At 29.3% G+C, this 27,878-nt stretch overlaps 1 protein-coding gene across 2 annotated transcripts; it reads right to left on the reverse strand.

Annotated features, from left to right (window-relative positions):
- Positions 1-161: 161 nt before the first annotated feature.
- Rab3 (RAS oncogene family member Rab3) lies at positions 162-27,276 on the reverse strand. 2 transcript variants are annotated; one of them, XM_080156698.1, is made up of 12 exons: positions 27,219-27,276; positions 25,306-25,335; positions 24,994-25,021; positions 24,235-24,344; positions 23,839-23,963; positions 23,158-23,289; positions 22,736-22,864; positions 9,027-9,142; positions 7,670-7,775; positions 6,023-6,141; positions 3,764-3,935; positions 168-2,236 (listed from the first exon to the last, which is right to left on the reverse strand). In XM_080156698.1, the coding sequence occupies exons 7-12, from the start codon at positions 22,817-22,819 to the stop codon at positions 2,102-2,104; spliced, it is 732 nt and encodes a 243-aa protein (XP_080012824.1). In that variant the 5' UTR covers positions 22,820-22,864; positions 23,158-23,289; positions 23,839-23,963; positions 24,235-24,344; positions 24,994-25,021; positions 25,306-25,335; positions 27,219-27,276; the 3' UTR covers positions 168-2,101. The 2 variants fall into 2 exon arrangements, with proteins under 2 accessions (XP_080012831.1, XP_080012824.1); XM_080156705.1 differs by lacking the exons at positions 22,736-22,864; positions 23,158-23,289; positions 23,839-23,963; ... (2 more) ...; positions 25,306-25,335; positions 27,219-27,276 and adding an exon at positions 20,451-20,660 and having other exon boundaries at positions 162-2,236.
- Positions 27,277-27,878: the final 602 nt, after the last annotated feature.

The raw sequence follows: 27,878 nt of genomic DNA on the forward strand, positions 1-27,878 counted from the left end.
AAAATTGCTTAAAATCTTCTAAGGCTTAAATCTAAAAACATCTCGGGAACAATGTAAAGCTCTCCAAAAAGGAAGTACTCACTCAGTACTATAGTTGCTGAAATCTTAAGCTTCAGGCAAAAACCTTGCTACTTTATATAATAGGATATAATAGACAACGATCCAAGTTCAGAATTATTAACATTTATTATTAATTCTCGATATGTAATAATAACATTCAATAAAATATTTATGTATAAAAGCAAAATACAAGATTGCAACATTTACCAAAATAACATCAACACATGATAATAATAATTTATACATTGTTTTACACACATAATAAACAAAGTTCTAATATTTTGGACATTTTTTTAAAGCAACTCTTTTAGTATTTAATAGGGGAAAAGATTTAATTAAGACATAAAAAAAAATGGCATTTAGGATATTTGAGCTTTTAATTTTAAAAGAAAGAATCTTTATTTTTTCTAGAAAAAAATTATAGACTTTAGGTACAACTGGACAACCGTTTTTTTTTTATATCATCAAAGAACTAAACGCGTAACTATATGACCCATCTAGCTTGACATTTTAAACTGAATTTAATTGTATTATTCTTTAGTATAGTTTATTAATCATGGAAAAAATATAATCCTAAATTTAATGAGTTACTTGTAATCATTATAAAAACACTTGTGCTAAACATTCTAATATTTTTCAAGTTAAAACTAATAACATGGAGAGAATAATTTAACATTTAATAATTACGACATTCACAACTAGAATTCACCATTGCAAGTTTTTGCAAATAAACTTTTAAATCAAATAAATTTCTAAAAATATAGTGAAGGCTGAAACAAACAAAAATAATTTCAATCTCACTGAAAGGCAAATTGTTTTTTCGCCTATTAATCAGAAAGAAAATAATTTTAAAAATCCAGTAAATTATCCTTATGATGTTTAAAAAATTACAAACATACATTTAGGACTTTATTAAAAGTCAGCTATTTAAGGCTAAACAATAACAACAAATCGAAAAAATAACATTTACAAAATCGATTTTGATCACATTAATATTTCACATTTTTAATCAAATAGTTTTGAAAAATCCCAAACTAAAATTGTAAAAGTGGCTTTCTGAATTTCTAATCAAAGATTATCCTACATACGGAATTTACTAAAGACAAAAGATTGAATTGATTTTTTTATAGAAAAAAACCTTCATTCATTAATGTTTTTCTTTTCTATATAGTTAACAAAGAAAGTTGGATATTTTTAGAAAATGATGAAAAATAAATTCAAAAATGTACACAGGAAAATATCATTTTCCTTTAATCTTTCTTTGAAGATACAAAATATATCATAATACAAACCTTACCTTAAAAATGACGTAAATTTAAAAGTTAAACATATCTCTATCACAAAATATTAAAAATAAAGGTTGAAAATATTTTGTCTAGTTCTTAAAAAGTCAATACCAATTTAATATTCCTTCTTTTTATTTTTTTTTAAATAAATACAAAATTTGCATGTAATACAATTTCCAATTAAGATAAAACCAAAGCATATCATTGACTATCAAATATTACTTAATAATTTGATCTGTAAAGAGAGTAAAACTTGTCCTTTGTATGCTTACCTATTATATTACCTTTTAAAGAACGGCAAAATATTTTCAACTTCATAATAAAAAAAGGAAAAACGTTGTAAAATAATTTATGTTGAAAAGTGAAAATAAATTTGGTATTATTGTTAACAATAGACAGGAATGTGATGGGAATCTGAACAATGGCGGTGTGTTGTGCGCACTTTCACAAAATTGACGTTTTGCTAAAAATACATCATTTTATATCCTTTAGAAATCTTAGAAAGTTATTAAAAAGAATTTATTTTATATTTAACCCTTTTGTCAAGAAGAAAAACAATTGTGCTTAAATGATTTCAACCCTTTGCGCTATAGTAAGACATTTATATAAATAAATGAAATAATAAGTTTTTATGATTGTTTGCACTGTCACAGTGAATGTCTTGTACATTTAAAGGTACATTACATTCAATAATGCTACCTAAAAGTTTGTATAAAACTATGTTTGTTTGTATACATTCGCACAGTATACACGTGTTAGCAGTTGCAATTCAGGTTTGAAGGTTGTGCTGTGTCGGTAAGACGGGTGCCCCTATTTCCTAGGCCGGGGTCAGCGTCCAAACTTTCAGACATTTTGTCGCAGATCATGTCAACCAATCGCTCGAATACAGCCTGAAAATTATAGACAGTTAGACTTTAGCAAGGCGTTTGATAGTGGCATATTATATATACAATTGATTAATTCATACAAAAAGTTTTAAGTAAAATATACAAAAATTGGAGGGGGTGGGATTTTTTTCTAGGGGTTATTTTATTTTAAGGGTGGATGTACTCTTCTCTAATATAGTTATTAACAGACCTAAATAAGCTTCACTTTAAAGCAAAACTATACGCAAAAAAATTCTGTAATAATTTAAATATCATAATAACTGGACATATACACTTTTTGGTATTGATTATAGAGTTTCTAAGCCTTCTAACTGTTTCAGGAATCATCATGTAAAGTTTTTAATCGTTGGATTATTTTGATATATCTAAATTAACAATCAGACTTATCCGTAAAGGAGTGACTGACCCTTATTATATGAAAGGTTTGATCTGATTTTTTTTGGCAAATTCAGAGAAAATTTTTCTATCCATGTATCTTCGGTCGAAACTCAATTTAAATATTTGTTTGTACACAGAGAGCATGTATGAAAACAAAATATAATATTAAATTGTATATTCATAAGAGGACATCAAACCAAGAATTTGTTCTAAACCCAGACACTTTTATTTCATAGCCCTTTTTATTTGTACACCAATGTTTGTTTCATAAACAAGAACAATAAAATACATAAAAGGCGAAGCACGTCAGAATATATTGCTTGAGAATCAGGGAAGATTTAATATTATTTTTCATCAAGATATTGTCTATCCATTTCTTAACCTTTTTTTAAAGAACATTAAAACCTGAAAAGTCATGGATCAATTGGATTAGATAATAACTAAGATATTGATGTACTTCCCCAATGATGATACATTTACCCATTAAGTAGATTGCAATTAGTGATTGAAATTTTGGGCCATTAATTAACCAACAAATCTAATCTCAATAAAAGTCCTCAACGTTTTTTAGCCAACGAATAATAAAACGTTATTATAAAACTTTGGGGGCTAGTGTATTAAACAGCTCAATGTCCGCTCTCTCCCTTATAAGAATATAGAATTCCTAAATTTTATAGAGAGCGAACTAACCGTTATTTTATAATGTCAGAACTGATCCAATTGTTTATGCTTTTTTGTATAATATATGGAATAAGATATGCTTTCCATAATATCTAAACAACTATTTGCATTCATGTATATTCTGATTTAGTCCAGAGAAAAAATGTTTTTTTTAGCAAGAAAATATAAGTGAATATACTTGAATTATAATGGTCATAGGACACTATTACATGATGATTGAAAATGCACCTAAATAAAAACTTTTTGGCCTCTAGTTTAACATTTAATATATATTGTTCGCATAATCAAACTTAACCTAACCTAAGTAAGCATTCACAATAAGTTTTATCATCATATTAATAATTTAGAGCAAAATTTAGATTGCTTACTTAAATTAATTCAATATCATGCAGCGGGAACGAGATAGACCCAGCAACTAAATGAGAACCTGCGAATAAATTATTTTACAACAAAGAATATTATGATACTTACTCTAACATTAATATTTTCCTTGGCACTAGTTTCGAAGAACTCAAGTCCTATACTGTCGGCCAGGTGCTTGCCTCTCTCGTAGCTGATGACCCTCTCGTCCTCCATGTCACACTTGTTGCCCACCAGGATAACCTGCGCGTTGTCCCAGCTGTATGTCTTGATCTGGGTACACCTATAAGACAGAATTATTACTCAATATTATTACTTTGTTAAACTAAATTCAAATTTGTTTATCTATCTGCTCATGAAAACTCAATCATAAAAATTAAAATTTATTTTTCATTTTTTTCCCCTTTTTGTTATTTCTAATATTTGTTTATTTCTTTTTCTTAGTCACTCTTTTTCCCTTTCTTTTTTTCTTTTATCCTTCTATAAATTTTGGATAACTATCATAATATTTGTTAAATAGTAGACTTCATTTAATTATCCAATATAAACCAATGAATTTCCAATGAAATTCCAATGTAAAATCTATTTTTATCTCCGTGAACCTAGTCAAATATATGTTGATACCTTTTATTGGTGATAAAATCTGATTAAATGATCGGATAAATCTCAGGAATTAAGAAAATAATAAATTACGATAATTCTGCCACGACTAGCCTGTACTGTTAAGCCAAACCAAATTTCTCAATTTTGCTTTAAACAAAAATTGTTTCAAGATAAGAATTTATGAGATTAATCTTAGAGAATCAAAAGGGTTAAAAATGTAACTTACATTTACAGTACCAAATCAACATTAAAAAAGAGTGATGCGTAGTTTAGATTGAATTTTTTCTTTTGTCTCTTTTAGTTTTATGTTTAGCTTTATTATCATACCTACATTTTTACAATTTAAGTTTTAAATAAAGATCAATTATCACTGGATTTCCTGGTAAACTTGTTGAATCAAATTTCCAGAGGTAGCTATCAGACTCAAATTTATTTTATCAACCATATATTACACATATAGGATTAAGTGTTATAAAGTTTGGGAAGCTAACTCGTCATTTTTCCTCAATAGTACAATTTTACAGTAAGTCATTCTTTTAGAAAAGTTGTGTTGTTTTTTTTTTTTTTTTTTGGGGGGGGGGGAAGTAATCGCGCGTTTATGAAAATATTTGTTTTAGAATAATAACTTCTTAAATAAAACCTTTGACTAAAAAATTTTATAACTTATAAAGGTTCCTTTTTATTATTTTTGTTATTTAATTTAATAAATATTGTACAAAAGTGTAAAACAAAAAGTTAAAGTAAATACAAATTTGTGTTTTACCATAAATTTTAGATTACCATATCCTTACTGGCTTTATTTACTATTCATTTTCACGTCAACATGGAATAAGAGAATTTTTAAAGGATTTTTCAATACTTTACTTTGACTCAGGGGTAGCTAGCAATCAATTTTACAAGAAATAACGAAACCTTTTAAAGTATGGTGGGGGTATATTTTGTGTTATCATGTAACTGAATTGGGGTGGGTAATAAGGGGAGAAAAAGAGGAAGGGGGTTGTGGGGAAATTTTCCTTTAAAATTGTTTGTCAGAATATTATTCCCTTGTCCCTGACTTTGACTAAATTACAAAAATTTTAATTGATTTAAGGCATTTAATCAATTTTTTCATAATTTCAATATTAGAATCCAAGGCGCTATCCTTGGTACCCTGTTGACCAATGATAATCCCCCCCCCCCCTCTTGTTTTGATAAAATTTAGAATACAGCGGAATGGTTTTTCGTTTGTTTGTTTTTAAGGTCAGGTTAGGTAGGTTATATTGGGTATTCCCGCAGTGTTAGGGCACCACAGGATTAGGCATAGAAAAATTAATAATTTTCAAATCATTTCAAAAGTAAGGAGGAAAGGTAACGAATCCAAGTTGACAAATGTATACCTACGAAATTTAATTCATACCTAGTCTTTAACTTTTAAGGACATAAATTTTAAAATATATATTTTGTTATATAATTGATTTAAATCATCTTGAAATTTTAAAACTGCTTATTTTAAGGATCAAATTTATTTCAACTTAACCCTGGTTTAAAAATACATTTAGGTAATGTAAATACATATATTCCTAGAATACTTAACAATTACTCTAAAAGTTAAACCTTTCCCAGAAAATATATTTACCTTTAAGAATAACTTAAATTTCTGTAAATTGTATTAACTTAAATGTTGAAAGATTTTTTAAAATGCTAATATATACATACATTTTTATTTTTATGAAGTAATAGCAAGTCAGGTTTTATCTAAAAATGACTGCTCTATCATTAAAAACTTACCAATCATGAACACTACTAAAAGATTCTTCGTTTGTGACGTCATACATAAGGATGAAACCCATAGCTCCTCTGTAATACGCTGTGGTTATAGTTCGGTATCTCTCTTGACCAGCTGTGTCCTATAATTACAGGTTTGATAATATTCATATTCATAATCTTCATTTGACATATCTATCCCTTTACTGATAAGTTGAATAACCCTTCAGATTAACCACAACGACTTGAAATATTTTTCTCGTATTCATTCAAATCCGGTGGATAGGAACCGGTTCTCATCCATACGAAAACACTATGTCTAGCATCATATTATATCCAGCCTTCGGCACCTCGGGGCTAAAAAGACTGGTTTTAATCTTATAATTGTACATTCTATATCCGCGGAAAGCCGTTTATAATACGATGCGAGAAATAACTATTATAATCGTCTAAATTTAGCCTTCATAAAAATATAATTAGTTTAACACTCTACAACCCACTCATTTAGGTTGAAATAACAATTCTCAAAAATTCAATTCCTTTTCATGTACTTTTCAAATTAAAGTTTTAGGATCAAGTCAAGCTGAGTGTGCCAATGGCAACAAGTAAAACAGTGCGTGCCAATATTCCCCCTAGTCAAGTAGAGTATGCCAATATTCCCCTAAGTAAAACATAGTATGCCAATATTTCATCAAGTAAAGCATAGTATGCCAATAGTTTAGCAAACAAAGCAGCATGACAAAAAAAAAAGATGAATTTAACATATATTCCGATCTATGTTATGATAATTTAACCTACAAATTTACTCTTTATGTACGTAAAATATATAAACTAGCAGTTGCGTCCCTAGCATCTAGGAGCTCTCTATTCCAAGTAGTAGTAAAGTTACGAAAATTAGCCTAAAACCATTAAAATTTCAAAATAAAAGATCTCACTAATCAATGGACTGTTATGGTTCTTCTTTCATTAAAGCTTCTTATTGGTCCTTTAAAATACCATGATTTTGTTACAATAGTTTTTCTTTTTAAAACTTAAATGTAAGTAAAGGATATTTTCAGCTCTCTTCTTCCCTCAAATGCCTCTAGAGACATTGAGGGAGGGGGCGAGGGGTGGAGCCGCTAGTATATTTACATAAATTATTTCAAAATTTTAGAAAAAGCATATCTTGACAAGTAAAGCAGAGTATGCCAATATTACGCCAAGTAAAGCAGAGTGTGCCAATATTCCCCCTAGTCAAGTAGAGTATGCCAATATTCCCCCAAGTCAAGTAGCGTGTGCCAAAACAGGCTATTGGCACACTCAGCTTGACTTAATCCAAGTTTTATAATGAAATGAATATATTTTTTTAATTACTTTATTCATGAATGATCTATATGAAACTCTACCCACGGAATGGGGACTCTGTGCCGACATTCAATTGGGTCTTTCAGAATATCAGCCAATAGCGGCGGAAATATAAACGCAGCCGAGTCGCTACAAAAGAGCAGATAATATTGGGTTATACATCAATGCTCATACATTTATTGCAGGAACAGGGTTTTAAAAAAGAAAAAAAATGTTAGGTTTGGCAGTTTTTAAATGGGCGGCTGAATACTGCAACTGGTTTTATTACGAAAGAGCTTTGCTAAAAACATTGTTTTGCATAGGTATATTCATAAGTTAAATTCTTACCCATATTTGAAGTTTGACTCGTTTATCTTGTCTGAACACAGTTTTAACTTTAAAATCTATCCCCACTGTAGCCACGAATGCTGACGTAAAACTGTCGTCCGCATATCTGAAATTTTGGTGAATTTTTAATATAAAAGTCAACTAGAAAAATATTATGTACGTTGTATATAAAAACAAGGACAATTATTTGCATGATATGGTAAAAATAAAAACAAACCAACATAATTTGAGATTATAAGACATGTGCATTTCTTGACTAGATATTTCATTTAGCACTCCAGTAAAATCACACAACATTTAACATAAATTACGATGAAGGACAGACGTATGGACAAATAAACATAACCTAGTTATACAGTAGATATGCTATCATATATTAGGGAAAGAAGAAAAACAAAACAAACTTGAAAATAAGAAAGTTTTCATCGAATAAGAAAAAAATACAAAGCAAGGCTGTTGAAAAACAAACTAAAATTTTGGTCACTGAAGTTTTTCCACATAATATTCCTCTAAATCACATTATGCCTTGGTATGTAGACTATAAAAGTTTTAAAGATTTTTAATCAATATAATAGATTTGAAATCTGCATAAAATTTTAAGGATTTTTTATAAAATTCGTTTTTTATATAATTCTTTATTTAAAGGCGCAAATACGATTTAAGTTAATAAATTTTGACCAATAGGATAGCTGGATTGGAAACTACCTACGCTCTAATTGGTTGAATGATGTACGTCACTTAAGCTTCTCCTATCAGAGCGCAGATAGTTTTCAATCCACCAATCACAGATCTCAAAATTATTTAACTTAATTTGTATTTGCGCCTTTAAATAAAGAATTATATAAAAAACTAATTTTATAAAAAATCCTTAAAATTTTATGCAGATTTCAAATCTATTATATTGATTAAAAATCTTTAAAACTTTTATAGTCTATTGGTATGTTTTAAAGAATTGGTTTACTTTTTAAAACGATCATTTTTTTCTTCGAAATATATTCAATGATCGAGTTTTGGTGGTTTAAATGAAACGAAGATTACATGCGTTAGTAAAAGGAAGGCGAAGAGGATGTCAACGTCTCTTAAAACTAAGATTTCCTCTTTTTTCAGCCTATCAAAGTTTACACTACCATGAAAAAAAACTTTGCACGCCACTGGTTAAGAGTGTTATTCGATTAAACTTTTATTCCTCGAACTTTTCGACCTGTCAAATAAAAGTTTAATATTGTCAACATTAATAAATTAAATGCTTAAACTTTAAGAGAGGTAATAATAAACTTTTTTGCTGTCCTTTCGAAATTTAAAAAATACCTCCTTGGTTAAAACTGACTAAAAGAATCAAATTCCAAATAATATTCACCTAAAAAGAAATGAAGTTTTTCCGACTGAGCTGTTTCCAATGATGAGAAGTTTGAACATATAATCAAAATTTTGGTCGGCAGCATCTTTCTGCCAGGTCTGTCCAGCCACAGCCATCTAAACAAACAGTCAACATTCAAATATTTATTTCAATGGTTTGTGTAGACAAAATGCTTCAGGATTTTAGTGACATAGCATAAAACTACCCGTAGACACATAAAAAGCTTCTAAGTAGCACAGCACAAGCATTTTACTTTTAAGACAAAACCCTAAATACTTTATATCATAAACCATTGGCTAGGTCCTTAGTCTCTAGGGAAAATATGTATGGGGGAATTTGTTTAAGGGAAGTAAACGGTATGTGGAGCTTCGTTAAGATAATTAGGTTAATTATTTGCATGAAACTAAAAAATAATATTTCAAATTATAGGATAGGGCATTAATTACTGCCTGACAATAAACAATAATAGTGTTGTAAATACATTAATAATCTTGACTTTACTGTAGAATAAAATAAAATGGCAATGGCTAACATATTATCAACATATAATATTAAATGAAGAAATTACTCTCTCCTCTTGTTTTTATGGATGATTAGATATTCTTTGATTAAGTGCAGGCCACTTATACATTCTTTCTTTTATCATTTTCCTCTATTCATTTATATTGTTCCATAATTAAGAAAATCTTGTATTCTGTGTAACTGGACTAACGGCTTTATTTGGGGGTTAATCTTTATATCCCTTTTTTTATCCGGAAAAATAAAAAAAATTGGGGCATCTCTAAGTTCATTTGGGGGGATAATCACCTTTTGGACATCCCAGCCTATGCCTCTAGCGTCTTGGGGTCAGCTTTGTACGGGGCAGAGGGCGAGGACATAATAGCTTCATACCACCCCAGGACTTAAATGAAATAGTCGAAAACCATCACAGGACCTATGTTAAGTTTACATAAAATAAAAAACCCAGTCACTTTAGTAGTTATTGAGATCTTAAGCTTTAGACAAAAAGAACTCTTACTAATTTAAATAATAGGATGACAAATTATCTTTGTGACATATTTTGAATAAAAGAGTATTAGGTATTTTAAAATCAACTGTAAACACACATTTTCGTATACATAACTAACCTACCATTTATACAACTATAATGTGCATTGCAACATAATTTGACGAAAATTTCACAACAAACAATTATTCTAGCTTCTATCACAAAGACCTGACATGTAACATTAGCTTTTAAAGATACAAAATACAATTCGGATCAAATTTTGTATATCAAATGAAAATACTTAAAAAGTGCATTTCTTTAAAATTTGAAGATTTTATTTTTTCATCATTTGCAAGAGAGGAATCAGAAAGCTGAGGAGTATGTAAATTTAATTTGCATATTTGATTGTGAATCAAGTAAATATGCGTAGTTCTTACAAGCGTTACTACTCTATAACTCAAATGTGTATTTTATGGTCATTTTTTTGCACAGTATAAAAGGATAGTGGATAAGTGTCCAAAGTTAATAGATGCACAAATCTCATTTGTTAGCTTTAAAACTATGGGTACCTTTCACAAATCCTTATTGGTTGTATTAAACTATCAGTGTATAAATTTATCAACTAATACTTAAATCTAAAGATTAAGATGGGGGAGGTAAAGGGGAGTTTATCTACCCCCCTCCCCCCCCCCCCAAAAAATGAAAAGTTTGGACATCCTTTGGCCGGATAATAAAGCTACTTGTCTTATGGTCAATATCATGTCTAAACCAATAAATTTAAATATACATATGTAGGCTTATTTCTTACATATTCATGAATACATAAATACTAACTAACATTTGGTTCAAGTGTGCACAAATTTACACTGAATCAGGGAAAAAACGGGGTTGTTCAGGTTATATTTTACTGTAAATGCGGGGAAAAAACGAGTTAGAAAACCAGCTTTTAACGTTACTGCACATCCTTTTATGTTTAATTAGATATTGATTACTAATACACCAATGTTGCTTCTCATGTAACTTCTTAAAGGCGTACCAACTCTATGACTGTAAAACATAAATAACAGAAAATAGCATAAAACCACACAAGAGCTAAATTTAAAAATAAAATAGCGTAAAACAATCTAGTGATCTAAGTAAAGCTTCCTTAAAAATGGAGAACTCGAACGGTTCAAAAGTAAATGAAATCTTAAGATTCAGATTTCAAAACTTTACTACTTTATAGATTAGGATAAACATTTCATTTTAGGTGGAAATATATTTATATATTGATATTATGTCTTTATAAATTCTTAGACACATTCTTCTTAAATGTCAATACTGACGATATTTTTAGATGCAAACCATTTCTATATCTAGCTATCAATTACTAATACACACAAAAAAATGTTGTTTAATATCCCTATCCTTATACTAAAGTAACAGGATGTTTGTCTGTGTGTCTGTCTGTGTATCTTTCTGTGTGTCTGTCTGTGTGTGTGTACCGAAGGATCTCGCTAACCGCTGAACCGATCGGGTTCTCCTTAACAGGGTAGCTTCTCATAGGTCCCGGGAAGGTTTATAACTATTTTCTTGGGGGGTGGGACAAAAATGAAAAATCCCCCCCCCCAAAAAAAAATTCGAATTTTTTAAACTAAAATTAAAAATGAGGGGAGGGGCACCGGCACCCCCCCCCCAAAAAAAAAAAAAAAAATTCGCCACCCCCAATAATTTTTTTTACTTTTTCTTTTTAAATTTAAAATAAGAAATTTAATTATTATATTCGACTCTCTTCTCAAGTGCCCCTAGATGCCTCTAGGGGCGTAGCCGCTAGTAATAAAATAAAGTACCGCCTAGGGGATATTTTTTGGCAAACAGCTGATCTTAACATACATTGAAAAGAAAACATTTTACGGGCCCCTAGAGGCCTCTAGGGGCGTAGCCGAAAATAACAATAAAATGCGAAGCATCTGTATAATATCTTTTAATCTAGGTCTTATTTGCTTTATTTTCTAACATATCTAGCAACTACTTGGTTTTACAACAAGTTGTATAAATTGTGCTTGCTCTGAATGGAAAATTGTTATCTTGTTCGTGTAATTTTTAAAAAATCAATAAACAATTTTGAAAAGCTCTATTATACATTATATGTTGACATAATAGTAATAGAAATAGTTTGAAAGGAAACACTCGAAATGAAAATCAATAAAAGGAAAACTCCAATAATATAGGTTTTCAAATAGTTTTACATTTGGGATTCTATCTTTATTGACTGAATCGTTCAACATTGGATTGTGTTAAACTAATATGCTGTAATAAATTTAATGAATTCAAAAGACATATTTGAAAGTCTAATCGAGTAAGAAAAAAAAGAAAACAATCTAGAATTAATATTTAAGAAAATGACTTTGACATTAAAAGAGGGGTGTGTCTCATAAATGAAAAGCAATAAATTTTCAAAAGCATTTATTTTCAAATTGATTTTTACATTTAATTATTCTCATATATTTCTTTTCTGACTTAATCATCTAAATTAAAACATTAAAATTAGTGCGGAAAAAAATATAATGTTTAAATTGGTTACCAGGTAAGTTTTACTGAAAGCATGAGTTTTTTGGATAGTATCCTATTTTTAGTAAATTTGATATTTTTATCTCAATTTTTATTTGAGAGTAAAGAGTGTTATTTGCAACACAATATTCATATATTTCTACTTGTCAACAACACCGGTGCGGGAAAAAGTTTTATTTTTGGGTAAAGGAACTGGTAACTGGTCATCAAATTTAATATCAACTTTGAACTTATAATACAGTTTTAAACTGACCTCTTAAAACAACAGAATAATTGAAAATTATAAAAGGTAACAAATACATTTTTATACACTACCGGCTTCCTAGCATCAAGGGTCTTCAACTGTAAAAGCAAAAGTCACAAAGGTCTTATTAAAGCCAAACCCATTAAAAATATAATTTGTTGAAATATTTTACTGCTAATAATCAGGAAAATGAAATTTGACACTGACAAACAATTCTAAATAAAAAATTCCACACAACCCCCTTCATTATTTCCTCCCCTTCTAACCCTCTTCCCTTCAGTTAAAGCAAAAAAACATGTTTTACTCCAACTCTACGCCAACAAGAAATTTAATTTTTGGTAATTTCAAATAGAATTAATTGGCTGAATAGCACCCCCTGCTAATAACATATTGTAACGTATAATACATTCTTAGAAAATCTAAAAATCTCTTTCATATTACTTTTTTATAAAGCTTAATCCTAAAGCTTACTTCTGATCAAACAAAATCTTTAATATGTGTATCTACAAAAGTTTATATTTTGGTGGCTGTATTATTTCCTCAATCCCTGTGATACTGCAATGTTTGAATGAATATTCCTTAATCCCTGTGATACTGCAATGTTTGAAAGAATATTCCTTAATCCCTGTGATACTACAATGTTTGAATGAATATTCCTTAATCCCTGTGATACTGCAATGTTTGAATGAATATTCCTTAATCCCTGTGATACTGCAATATTTGAATGAATATTCTTTATTCCCTGTGATATTGCATTGTTTGAATGAATATTCCTTAATCCCTGTGATACTGCAATGTTTGAATGAATATTCCTTAATCCCTGTGATACTGCAATATTTGAATGAATATTCCTTAATCCCTGTGATACTGCAATATTTGAATGAATATTCCTTAATCCCTGTGATACTGCAATGTTTGAATGAATATTCCTTAATCCCTGTGATACTGCAATGTTTGAATAAATATTCCTTATTCCCTGTGATACTGCAATGTTTGAATAAATATTCCTTATTCCCTGTGATACTACAATGTTTGAATGAATATTCCTTAATCCCTGTGATACTGCAATGTTTGAATGAATGAAGATGATATTATATACTCAGCTCTGACCCTACCATTTTGATGGACCTTCATTTCCACCTTTTTTTTTTATTTAGACTAAATAATCATACCACAGAATAGCAGAATTGTGAACTTTTTTATACTCTAAAAGTCAAATTTAGTCGATCAAATAATATTTAAATGATATAAGTGGGTGTAATATTGGATATGGTGCAAGATGAACTGGATTTTTTAAAAATTCCTGCTATAAAGTATTGAAAATAATTTATATTTTTTAAATTAGATATTTTATTTAGAATATTTTATTCTCAACTAGTTTGACTTTAAAAAACATTGTTGGAACACAGTAAAAGTGTCGGACTGATTAAGACGTAAGAAAAAAAATTTGCCAATGAGAGGCCATTATTGACCAATGATAAAATTTATAGTGGCCTCTCATTGGCTAATTTTTTTTCTTACGTCATAATTAGTCCGACACTTTTACTGTGTTCCATTGTTGCCATGATAGCACACAACCAAACTACTTGGATGGTTCTCGAGTCAGTCTGTAAAATTATAGTCACATTAAAGAAGTATGCTAATTCAGGCTTGAAATTTACTGTTTCACGACTCTACTAAAAGAACACTGAACCTTCCTCAGAAATCTTGCACTTTTTACAGCATTCAATCATAAACATATCAAATTATATTCTTTATGTTACCAATGCCAAGGATAGCTATGTCCAACAGGAGTGAATCTAATCAAACCAATTTCTAACTGAAAATTATCATCACACTTTATTTGTGGCTAACAGTCAAAATTTTAGTAAAGTTAAAAGGTTCAAATAGGTTAGGTTAGGTAGGGATTAAGAGAACCCCGCAGAGCTATTGACAGTGTGAGATCTCTTTAAAGGCTTCTTAAAGTTGACTCTAAGTTTAAGAAGTTTTTTGCGTTTTTTTCAAATTCATAAAATTATAAAGTAAAAAGTTTTATTTTATAATTGAATTAACTTTGTTTTTGTTTGATATCATGCATATTTTCTTTATAATCATATCTATGTAACTTAATTATAAAGAAAGTCTTTAAACTCATCAAAACTTTGAGAATCATTTTAAACTAATTTTCTAATGAAAATTTCAACTTTCCTTCTAAAATTTACACTAGAGATGATATACAAAAAGTAAAGAAGGTAAAGAATGATTTAAATCAAATTTTACATTTCTATCTTATCTTAATATGCAAAGTAAAATGTGCGAATTTAAAAATGAAAATGTAAGTTTCACGTTACCCCATTTGTTCCTTAATGTAATGTAATTTTCAACACATTTATGTTGTAATTCTTTTTTTAGAGAGTACGGCTACTCTATTATCATTTTTCGGTAGTTAACCAGTAATAAACTAGGGAACAATTATTAGTCAGGTACATAATTATGAAAGAAATTTTGCCACCCAAAAAAAGAAAGGTATAAATTTAAGGTAGAAAAGGTGTTTTATACAGTATTTTTTACAGCAGCAAAAAATTGATATCAAAAGCTTTTTAATTTGCTATGGCGATTGTAAACACTTTTCCAGTATGGTTTCAAAATAGATTAACATATGCAGGATTAGAACCAGTTCTAAGCCATACTGAAAAATCATGCATAGCATCATATTACATATACTTTTCCACAGATATTAAAATCGTTTTGTTAGCCCGGGACTTACATCTAATGTTTTTAATCTTACAATCTTTCATTTTAATATCTGCGAAAAGCTGTCTATAATACGATGCGATTTATTTATGGCCCCGTTTGAATTCAATAAAACTTGTTTCTCTTGTCCTTTGAGTGTGCGCTTTCAGTATTTATAAAATTGTAATTATAATTTAATTAAAAATTTAGTAAGTGCAGTTAAAAATAAATATAGCATATGTATTGGATAAAATAAATTAAACAACAACATCTAGTTCATCTTTATGCAAGGTTTGAAATTAAAAGGACTATTCTAACATACCATCATATTTCTATATTTAAAGCCATGATTACGGGCATGTGGAATTAAGAACGGAAGTTTTACTTTACTGCACCCCCATCATGTAGGAGCCTTGTTTTGGAACAGATTAGGAAATGCAGAAAAATAGCCTAAAACCATCCAAAGACTTAAATCTAAAAATTAGATAGATTAACCCATTAACACAAAATCTTAATACTTTAATCTTTAATAAAATAACTTAGTATTATAGATACCTATATATAGAATTTTAATGATTTAAAAACATACAAATTAATATTGTAGTTTGATTCAGCCATTTTTGCAATAATTTATTTAATCACTTTTTCTACTTCCTGTGATGAACTAAAAAGTAATTACAAATCATATTTTGACATGAAAATAAACAATTATTTCTGTTACAGAGTGTAATTATCTAATTTATTTGTAGCAAAGCTTCTCTAAAAGTGTATAGTGTTAGTCTGTTCGTCTTTCTAAATGTACAACGAAGGTATATAAAGAGGAGAAAATGTGTTTGACAAAAAGACTTTTTTAAAACAGGTGGAAAAATTTCACACCACATAGTTTATATTCCTTTGCCCTATTCAAAAAATTGTCATACCTTTGGTATTATGAGATATTATTTTTTTGTTTTAATACAAACTCAAGAAAATCATTTAGAAAATCGGAATTTTGACCCATATTATTTAAAATTGTTAGAGCAGATTTTACAACAAACAATGATTGAGAGAAACAGTTTAAAATGGTCCATCTTGATAAACATTCATCTTTACTGATTTTTAATGAGCGATCTTTGGCAATTAGAATTAGCAGTAATAGTTGAAAAAATATTTCATTTTTAGCAAAATAGGGTACCAAACATTAAAAAGATAAAAATTTTCTTTATTTTCCTTTATTCGTAATGTATCTATTATAAACATTTAAAAATACATAAATTCATAGTTTGTTTCATGTTTAACTCGAAATTATTTATATAAAAACAAAAAAAAACACCTTTGGTATTAAACATAATCGCAAACCTATAAGGATTTCTTTTTGTTTGAATTACCAGTAAAGTATCGAAATGGCTAAACCGATTGTCCACAATTTTAAAGAAAGTGTAGTATTATTCAAGGGCAGGTTCTATGCTATATCGAAAAATACTGAAAATATATCTATTATACCATTTTTTTTTTAACATTGTGGGGTTGTAACCGTCCTTAATCCCCCTTCTTGGGCAAAGCTCCTAGACGCTTGTATACATAAATCAAAAATAATTACATATAGAATACCTATCTTATTTTTAAAAGCGAAGCTTTTCTATAATTAGGGTCGGTCCGTCCGTACGTCCGTACGTCCGTCCGTAACGGATAGCTTTTATCGTTAATTTAGGCATGTTAAAATTGTCCTATCGATTTCAAATTTTGCATGGTGATTCCTTCAATAGTTAGGTACGATTTAGAAAGCGTAGCAACTATATAATCATCACCAAAATGTCCGTACGTCCATTTTAAACATGTTGATTTTTTTACTTTTTTTAGCAACAAATTTTTATTTGATTTAATCATCCGATTGATCTGATTTTTGGTATATTGATTACTGGGACAACAAAGTATAATGTAATAAGCGATGCAACTCTATAATCAAGTCCTAAAAATGTAAGTATGTCCATAAACATTATCCTGAATCAAGCAGTTTTTCAACAAATTTACTTACAATTTTGCTTTGACTCTTATACATTTATATTATGATTATTCAGTTCTGACACTATACAAGTGTTAATGTATGTTTGTCCTACCGTTTTAGGGCTTCGCTTTTTTGGATGTTGTCATCCTTGTTAAATTGCGTTTTAAAACAAATAATAAACCATAGTATTTGTATGTTTATAAGTGAATAAAAAAACATGTTGCCATGTTTACAATATTATATCAGAGAATATTTGAAAATAAAAGTTTTGTATTTACAATTTTGCTTTCCTCTTAATTAATCACGACTTAGGAATTAAAGAAGATTTACTTTGGCTTTAGAGGTTTACCAATATAAATTAAGTTGGTTGTAAAAAAGCTATTCTACAAGAAATCCAGTCTGACTGTCTGTCTTACAGTATTTCTGCATTGAATTTTCTTTATTAAAAGTATAGAAAAATTTCTGAAATAGAAGTAAATGTAATTGAGAACTATTCAAAAGCTCTACATATGGTTCTACAAATAAAATAATTAGGTTTAAAACAATTAAGGACATCCGAGTAGAGTTTGAGGAAAATAGGCTTATTATCAACTATTAAATATTTGTGTTTATTACAATTTTAAAAACGAAGCGTAGGCACATTGAAGGAAAAAAAATTCTTCTATAGATAGATTAAATACAAGATTCAATAAAAATCCCTAAAGTATTAAGTCAACGAATGAGAGAAAATGTTAATAAAACTTTAAAAGCCAGTATTATTATCAGTTCAATGTTCTCCATCTCTTCGGAAATTACCCTTTTCAATATATTTACAATATACATTTATTAACTAAATTAACTAATCATCTGTAATTGTAAGTGCTTGGATAATGAGATAGTTAGGTTATTAAAAGTTAGTCTTTCCAATTTAAAAAAAAAAGTTAAAATAATGGTACTGTAAAACTTAAAAGCAATAACCTAATATTGCCCCTCTATGGACATTTGAAATGAGAAGGTAAAAATTATCCATTTTTTATTGGCCCTTTCCTTCATCCCTGGATAAATGAGAGTGTTCAGTGATTAACCTAGATATTTGACAGTTTATTAGAATTTATATGTTACACATATTTTATATTGTGTCTAGTTGTCAGTATTAGAGTAACTGGCATCTAAAATATACTGTAGGGGTCTGCAAAAATGTATAGTTGTTTATAAAACCCTTTCTAATTTATTTATTCAACTTACCCTTCACAGAAATTAATATATTTTAAAGGGGTAGTTTCACGAAATTTAAGTTAATTTAGTGAACCGCATATTTTTTGCTAGTTAATGGGTTAAACTATATTTATATGGCATATATTTGAAAGAATTTCAATTTTCTACCACGCAGTCTTGATATTTTAAAAACAACGTGGAAGAAAATTTAAATTCTTTCAAATATATGCCATATAAATGTAGTTTAACCAATTAACCAGGAAAAAATATGCGGTTCACTAAATTAAGTTCAAATGCATTTTGTGAAACTACCCCTTTTATCACAAACACCAAGCCCAACCTTCTCCCCGTAATTTTATTTTTGAAAGCGAAGCTCTTGTCGTTTGAATTTAGGCCTGTTGATTTGTCCTATTGATTTCAAACGTAATATGATGATTCATGTAACAGTTTGTTACCAGTTAGAAAGCGTAGCAATTCTCTAACTGTTCTCAGAAAATCCGTATATCGATTTAAAACAATCTGTTTTTTACTTTTTTACATACATTTTTTATGATATAAGAATCTAATTCATCAGATTTTTTTATAGGACAACAAGGTACACTTTTATCTTTATAAGCATCTCTATAATCAAGTCATAAAAATGTAAGTATGTTTTTAAACAGAATTCTGTATTTCGGTAATTTGCATTAATTAATTTTGGTATCAACTAAAATTTTATGTTCCTTTATCTATAGGGAGTTACCTAAACTCTTTTCTATTGGTAGAATTCAGAAACTTTAAAACACATATTGCTTAGAATCATGTTTGCCATTTGACAAATATTATATTTTGTCTTGATATTTTTAAAAGTTTGCTTTCCTTATTAATACCTCCTTGAATTTCCCTATAAAAAGATAAATATCTTTCTGTTGATTTCTAAATATTTATAATAGTTGTTCTAATACATTAAAACTCTAATGATGATTACAAGGTCTTTCCTAGGTTAGCTTAGCATGGTAAATTTATTTATATCCGCGAAAACCTGTCTATATTACGAGGCGATAAATAAATATGCTTTCTATAATTTTACAATCGTTGCAACTTAATGAATATACAAATAATGTGGTATAAAGATATTTACGTCACTCTAAATCTGTTTATAAAGCTGAGATTAAATGAATGGTGTAATTGTTGAAGTAATTCTAAACCATATTAAATAAGGTTTAAGTTACGATATATAATTTTCATTTCAAGTTCTATATACTTAAATTAATTAAAACAATTATATAATTATTAGGGGTTTTTGTTAAATTTATTTATATGAAGACAAATTACATTTTTTCTTTTTTTTGATTCAACACTAATTCCTATAAGTAGATCAGTAATAAACTTTAGATCTGATTTAATAAGATTTAAAACAGATGTTCTGAAGTGCCTAGTTGATTATTATAAAATATATGTTATAATTAATATTAGGCTTATCTATAAGTATATTTATTGATTATATTTGTAATATGCTACTAAAGTCTAGCTACCTGTCATACAAATATAACAAATATGTATCAAATACATATAATTAAATAATCCATTGGCTATGTACAAGTGATGGAATCAAGTCCAAAGCTGTAAATATAAACGTAGCATTTGTATTATGAACTTTATATACATACATATAGCAGAGTATTATAAACTAACATATTATTTAAACATTCTAAACATACATGCACACACAGTTGTTTTACTTTATTTTTCTTCAAATAAAACTATTTTTACCTGATTTTTCTATGTATTTATTTTCTAACTACAAAACCCTAGATAAAACTAGGACAGTTATAAATTTTAACTAAATGTTGTTGCTGTTATTAATAGCATATAGAAGTCATTTTTATGAAAAATCCACAATAGAATAAGTTTCACTTAGTAAGATTTGTGAAAAACTGATCTGTTTCTGCAATTATTACTACAACACTTCCATTCCAATTCCAAACTCATTGGGAATACAATAGAGGGGGGGGGGAAATACAAGGGGAACAATCTCTGTCAAATAGGAAAGGGGAAGGAAATAACCTCCGACCAGGAGAGAATGAATGCAAGGGGATGCGGGGGGAGGAGAAATAATGGAGACGGGGAATAATGGAAGGAAAGGGAAGGCTTGTAACCTCAAATTATAAACTTCAACAAAAAAAGAAAGAGAGAGGAAGGAAGGAATAGAAAAAAAGGAGAAAGGGAGAGAAAGAAAAGAGAGAAGGTTAAAGCCAGGCAAGAAAGGACAGAGACACAAATTAATTTTGTATTTTTCTCTTTTTTTAAATTGAAAAATCCGTTTATAAATGATAACTAAAGATAAATTTATTAATTCACCTTCTTATTATGAAGCGGTTACTCCCCTAGAGTTAGGGTTGGTTTTTTTTCAAGGGTCGTCATCTCTCAGATGAGTGGAGTTACCATGCATCTAAAAATTTATAAACCTTTCTAAGACCAAGAAGATCTTTCACTTCAAAGGAGAACCATATCGGTTCAGCGCGTACCGAGATCTTAAGCTACAGACAGACACCCACTGTTGCTTTTAAATAAGCATGACTAAATGACATTATTTAAATCTATAAATGATGTATGTATGTATATAGATATTAATGTATTAAAAACTCCACAAAATGTTGACCAATTTGTTTGTTCCTGTGAGTGAGAGTTGTTGAAGTGGTACCTTTCCTTTCTACAATCCACAGGTTGCTTTCTACACAACACAAACTTTATAAAGCCTCCAATATATTCTGTGTGTGTTTGTGTGAGTGTGTGTATGTGTAGATATGAGAGAATCACTTAGAATAACATATCAGAACAATTATGTTAGGGTAATCTTGTGTGTATAATGTAATAATATCTATGCGCAGCTATCATACAATTATATATTCATATTTATCTATAATACAAAGTAGAACGATGTCTGTCTGTCCGTCCGTCTGTCCCTTAAGATCTCGTTAACCACTGAACCGATCGGATACTATTCTTCAGGGTATATACCGGTTGTCCTGGGGTGGTTTTTAAGCTATTTTTTTTGGGGGGGTGGGACACCCCCCAACTCGAACCCAGTAATAGTGTCGGACTGATTATGACGTAAAAACAAAATTAGCCAATGAGAGGCTTTTATTGACCAATGGTAAAATTTATAGTGGCCTCTCATTGGCTTATTATTTTTTTACGTCATAATCAGTCCGACACTTTTACTGGGTTCCCCCCAACCCCCGTAAAAATGAAAAAAATTTCCCCTAACTATTTTTTTTCTTTCTATTATTTAAAATTAGTGGTGGAGTGGGGGCTTCTCACCAGGTACTTAATTTTTTTCTCATTAATTATCTCTATACAAATTAAACTATACGTTTGTCTATACGTCAATGACAAATAAAACCCAACATAAATTAACTTTTAGGTAGCCTTACATACATATATCTTTGAGTTAAGGATTTACTTAAGCCTAAAAACATTTCTGCAATGATTTCTTGTTTAGTATTGCTAACACGTTTAATTTAATTTTACACATTTATTGTTTACAGCTGTGCTACTAATGGACATTAGTGTCCTTACTTACTTAGATCACATTACTTATTTTTATACAATTCTAACATATTTAATTTCTCTTAGACACGATGTAGACACTCAAAGTACATTTTCAGAGATAAAAAAATCAAAATACTTGGTAGATAGCTGTTGCTAATAGCAACTTATATGTAGATACATAATATAAAATAGCAACAAAATATGAATTTTATATGCATAATATAAGGTTGTTTTCTGTCTTTTAAAATCAGTAATAAAAATTACCTATCTGTTAATGTATGTAGCGAAGAATCACGCAAACCGCAGAATCTATATGGTTCTCCTTTACAGTGAAAATCTTCACATGAATAGAAAAGTCTTATAACTATTTTGGGAGGTTGGGGAAAGTAAATGGGTCGACTCATCTCCCACCTTTCCCTCATCAGATACCTCTAGGGGCGTAGCAGCTAGTTGTTTATATTTTGTTAGCAACAACCAGTTCAGAGAAAAACAAATAAACTCACCCTATTATTATTGTTGACCGCGCCCCTAATCATAGTTTGCTGTCTGATGGATTGCATTTGGTTTGGAGTTTGTGGTCGTTGCATACAAATATCTGGGGCCTGTGCACGTTTCCAACCTGGATATGGCTGTCCTAGTTTAAACAATTTATTTTTTTCAATGCGCAGAATTTGTTCTACATATCTTGTTCACTAATACACACACTGCACTGTTGAAATATTTGTGCAAAGTATAATTATTAATTGGCAGGAAAAGTGATTCATATTTTTTCAAAATAGTTGCCATTTTTCTGCAGGGGAGGGGGTGTTTCGCCTGAAAAGCACATTTAAATCGTTCGAGCGGTTAGCGAGATATTAAGGGACAAATAAATTTCTTTATACTTTGTATTGTAGATTGTATTTAAGTTATTAATCAATAAAATGTTTCCTGGTGAGCCCCCGGGAGGTGTAGCCCGTCCTCTTGGGCGTGGTGATAAAGGTGTGCACCCACCGGAAGATAGAGGAGATAAGGGAGTAAATGCGGGTGCAGGCAATTGTGGTCCTGGATTTAACGGGTGTCCTAATTTAGCATTAGAGATTACTAACTAATACTATAGTATGAAGTATCTTTCTTTATAGAGGTGGGGGGGGGGGTAGTTTTTTTAAGGCTGTGTAATATTTTTACATCATAATTCTTTTATGCAAGTACAATTCGTCCAAAAGAATTAACTAAAACAAAAGTTTGGTAATATTTTTCCTTTGGCTATTTCATTAAAAAGGGTTGAACGCCACTTATCAAAAATAAAACCTAAAGGAAGTTCTCTTTTTAATAGTAATATAATAATTTAAACTCAGATATATTACCTCTTTAAAAGACAAATAATGGTAACTTGCAACAAGTAAAATTGACAAAAGGTATGAAATGACAGTCTGATTAAATACCTATTGTATAAATTTCAAAGTTTTAAAGATTTAGGGATCAAACATAACGATGATATTAGTTTTGATATTAATGATAAATAGTAAATCAAAACTAAAATTTTCCTTTTAATTAAAATTACTTATAAATTACTTAGAAAATGGTCTATTAACTTGAATATGTGAAATCATTAAGAAAGTAATCTCATTCCTCTAGGAGCACCAGCAGCACCAGAGGGAGAAGGAGAAGATGATAACGGGGAAGCCCGGGAAGAGGATCCACGGGAATAGGAACTTGGAGTAGGTGAGGGTTCGAGTCCCCTGTTTACAGGATCTAGAATATATGTATCTATCGTTGTATAAGTGACTGGTACATTATCGACATAACGATATTCGGAGCCTGATATTTTTATGACATTGTGACTGATTAATCATGTTGTGATAACTATTTCAAATTTAACAGGGTAATGAACAGAAATGAGATTCCAAAAATTTTGAAAGAATGTAGATATTAGTGTCACGTGTGACGTCATATACTGTATTTACTAGATATTACTAAAGTAATATGTCAATTTTAAAGTGCTTGCACAGCAAAATTTATATACCTAGCTGTAAATTTTCTGGAATACTAGAATTGCTAGACAGAGCAGACGAAGATTTGGGTCTGGATAGACCTGAACTAGGACTACGTGATGCTCGGCTACTACTTGATTCTCTAGAAAATGAAATAATAATAAATATATGTATGTGCGTATCAAATGCTTTGCCTAAATCAAACAGACACAAATATGTAATTTATTTTCTCGTATTCATTCGAATCCGGTGGATAGGAACCGGTTCTCATCCCTACGAAAAAACTATATCTAGCATCGTATTATATCCAGTTTTCTACGAATATAGAATGTACATTCATAAGATTAAAACCAGTTTTTTTAGCCGGTGCCTCCGGCACCTCGAGGCTAAAAAAACTAGTTTTAATCTTATAATTGTACATTCTATATCCGCGGAATGCCGTTTATAATACGATACGAGAAATAACTATTATAGGAGCGAAGATGTCGAAATTTGATAGTAGCGAAGCATTTAAACAATGGATGGACACGTGATTAAAATGTTGAATTTTAATTTGTCATGGGAGTATTCATAAAATCTAATACTAAAAGACGGATTTTTTGTTTTAAAAAACTTTAAGCTAATTTTATAGACATCTTTTACTCATAGCAGCCAAGAAAATAAAGTTTTTTTTAACAGACAGCTAGGGAGTTGGAATCAAGGACGTCCAAGCTTTTTATTTGGAGGAGGTAAAATTTTCAAGAGGGGTAGGTAATTACAAATTGGGGGTTGGGGGGTTATAATAAAATTACCTATACGAAACTGGTCTCTTGCTTCTTCCTTCAATTAAAAATTATTAATAGTTCAAAATCAGTTAGAAAAAAATATGAAAGCTAAGCTACAGGACACTATATTCAAGGTTTCAAACGGATGGACACAGACTAAATATATAGAGATGTTATGTTTTTTTTTAAATATCAATGTTTATAAGCACAAAGTTGTAACCTAACTGTATTTTTATAGAACTATTTTTTCACTACTAGGAAAAGATCTTGCAGCTTATATCGACATGTTGTCAATATATTGTTTATTTTTAATATTGACTTAAATTTCTTTAAATTTACCTATTGATACTCTACTCCAATCTGATCTGTCTAAAATAGAAAGTAACATATTATGTTCAATAAAATGTAAAAAAATATTCAATAAAACTATCTCGATAGAGTAGTCCTTAAACTTCATTTTTAAATGTTTTCTTTGAGAAATTTTAAGGATGACAGAAACCACAAGTAGCAAAGATGAAGAAAACATATTTCGTAATGCAAAAAAATAAATAAACAAGAGAGCTTAAGACAAGACAAGACAAGATAAAAGTTTTTAAAAAAGTTATTTATCTAATAGTTAGATGCTGAGAAATGTAGCTTTTATGAAATTATCTCAAAAATTTTTAAAGCTTTAACTATTATGGCGGGTATTTAAAATCCATTTCCTCGATATTTGACATACGGACACAATAAGTTATATATAGTAGCCACAGAACATTTTTTTGATGATAATGCTGGAGGAGAGAAAAAATAATTTAGATTGGTATAATATAAGTTCTATATAAACCAGGGTTTATTAAGTAATCAATAAAACAGACATATCTAGATCATATCAACATTAAACTATTTTTTCTAGTTCAGGGCTTAATAGTCAGCTTATTAAAAACATTTCAGCTGTTGTTAAAAGTATTGTGAATTTAATCCATTTCACATTTATTATCTTTGTTGATTTTGATTTATTAACCAATATATTTTTAGGATTTTTTCATTATTTTTGCTTGTTCTTAATCCTTTATTTGCTGAATACCCCCCTCTCCATAACACACAAAGATTATCTGGCTATCCATAACGAAGGATCACAATGGATTATAAAGCTGTGAAGCTTCTTATAGGTCCCGGAAAAGTAAATATTTTAGCTATTTGGGAAGAGGAATGTCCACCGTCAGCACAATCGGTATTTTTATACATAAATTTTACACAAATGTCTATAAATAAGTTATTTAATAATAAAAATTTTGAAAGAAACTGCATGTGTGTTAATCATTCTGTTGAACTTATTTAATGTCTCTTAATTTGTTCATGCTTTTTCTAATTCAATTGGGGTAGCATTCAAATACCCCGCTTCAAAAAGCCAGTAATAGGATTTAAAGTTGGTTTATTCTAAAAATGAAAATAAACTTTTTTTCTCAATAGAATTGGTTCTTTGCCTACTTGATTTAAATAAGTTATATATTAAGCTAGCCCCGCTACTGCCAATATTTTCATTATTGATTTTATATTTAATTTCTAACAATGTTGAATTGATTTTTATCTAAATCTGTGTACTTATTTAATCTGTATAATGTAAGTTGTATATTTATGGGAAGCCTTTATAATAGATGTATAAATCAATAAAACAAATAAATGTTGTTCTCTTTTTATTTTATGTAAAACTAATATTTAAAGATGTGGCGTATATAGAGATTCAACAGTGGGGTGTTGTAAAGCTATGAGGGGGTGAGAAAAGGGGGAGGCAATCCTTCCTAATTTGAATTTTGAGGTGATGTTGAAATTACTCCTCACCCTCTTTCTGCACGCTTATTATTCAAAGTAGTGCTAAAGCTTAGCTCCTCTACGAATATAGTATACAGACAAGGTTTTTATTAACAAGAAAAAAGATGCTAATAAATATTACAACAAAATGAAGCATTTAAGATTAAAAGAACAGATGAGTATTATACAGAGTAACGGTGTTTAAAGAGATGAAACCATAAAACCTAAACACTATGTAAATAAAGATTAGATTCTTAATATTATCTTAAAATCTGATGATAAACAAAGATTGAGACAAAAGAAGTAAAGTAATATTCTAAGTGTTCAATGTTTAGGATGGCTAAATTACTTAAAGCAGACTTTTAGATGCTCTTGTTTAATGATATAAAAAATAATTAACAATAGAGCATCAATAGAACGTTATTAAAAAGTTTTAATATGAAAATATATTTAGTATTTACCTATAGGTGCTTTGATACTAAGTCTGGGACGAAAAGCTCTTCCAATTTGCGGGGTATCTAATAAGTAAAATTAACACAAGTGTTAATTAATTAATTGATACGTTTCATGATATCAAGTAAAAAAAATATATCCGTTAGTTTTGCATTTATTGATAAAATGTTTTTTTTTCTAGGCTAAATGTCACCTACCATCTCCGAAAATTTAACAAAGACAATAAAAAAAATTTAGTTGATAATTGAAAATTCTTATCTCCACCTCGTTTTTTTTTGCTAAATTCCAAAAGTCTTTTTTGCTTAGTGTACTTCCATTCCAATTATTTGAATTCATGGGAAGAATGAAATAATCTAAATGAAATGAATGCTCGCCTGAAGGTCGTCCTCCTCTGTTTGTAGACGGAGAAGATGTCTGGGAACTTGAAGCTGAACCTGGTAGGCTAGAACACCCACCTAAGAAAGGTTTATTTAGACCATTTATAATTTTCTACTTAGATGCTTATTTTTTCATTCTTACTTGGAATCTAGTCTTTGTTTTATTTTAACAATTTTATTTATTAAATAACTCTATTTATCTACATGTAAATTTAAATGAGATGAATAAATAACACTTCATATAATGATTTTAACAAGGGTTTTCATCCTTTGATTCAATGCAATCTGACC

This window comes from Acartia tonsa, chromosome 1 (genome assembly GCF_053477335.1).
Source record: "Acartia tonsa isolate MP-2025a chromosome 1, ASM5347733v1, whole genome shotgun sequence".
Lineage (NCBI taxonomy): Eukaryota > Metazoa > Arthropoda > Copepoda > Calanoida > Acartiidae > Acartia > Acartia tonsa.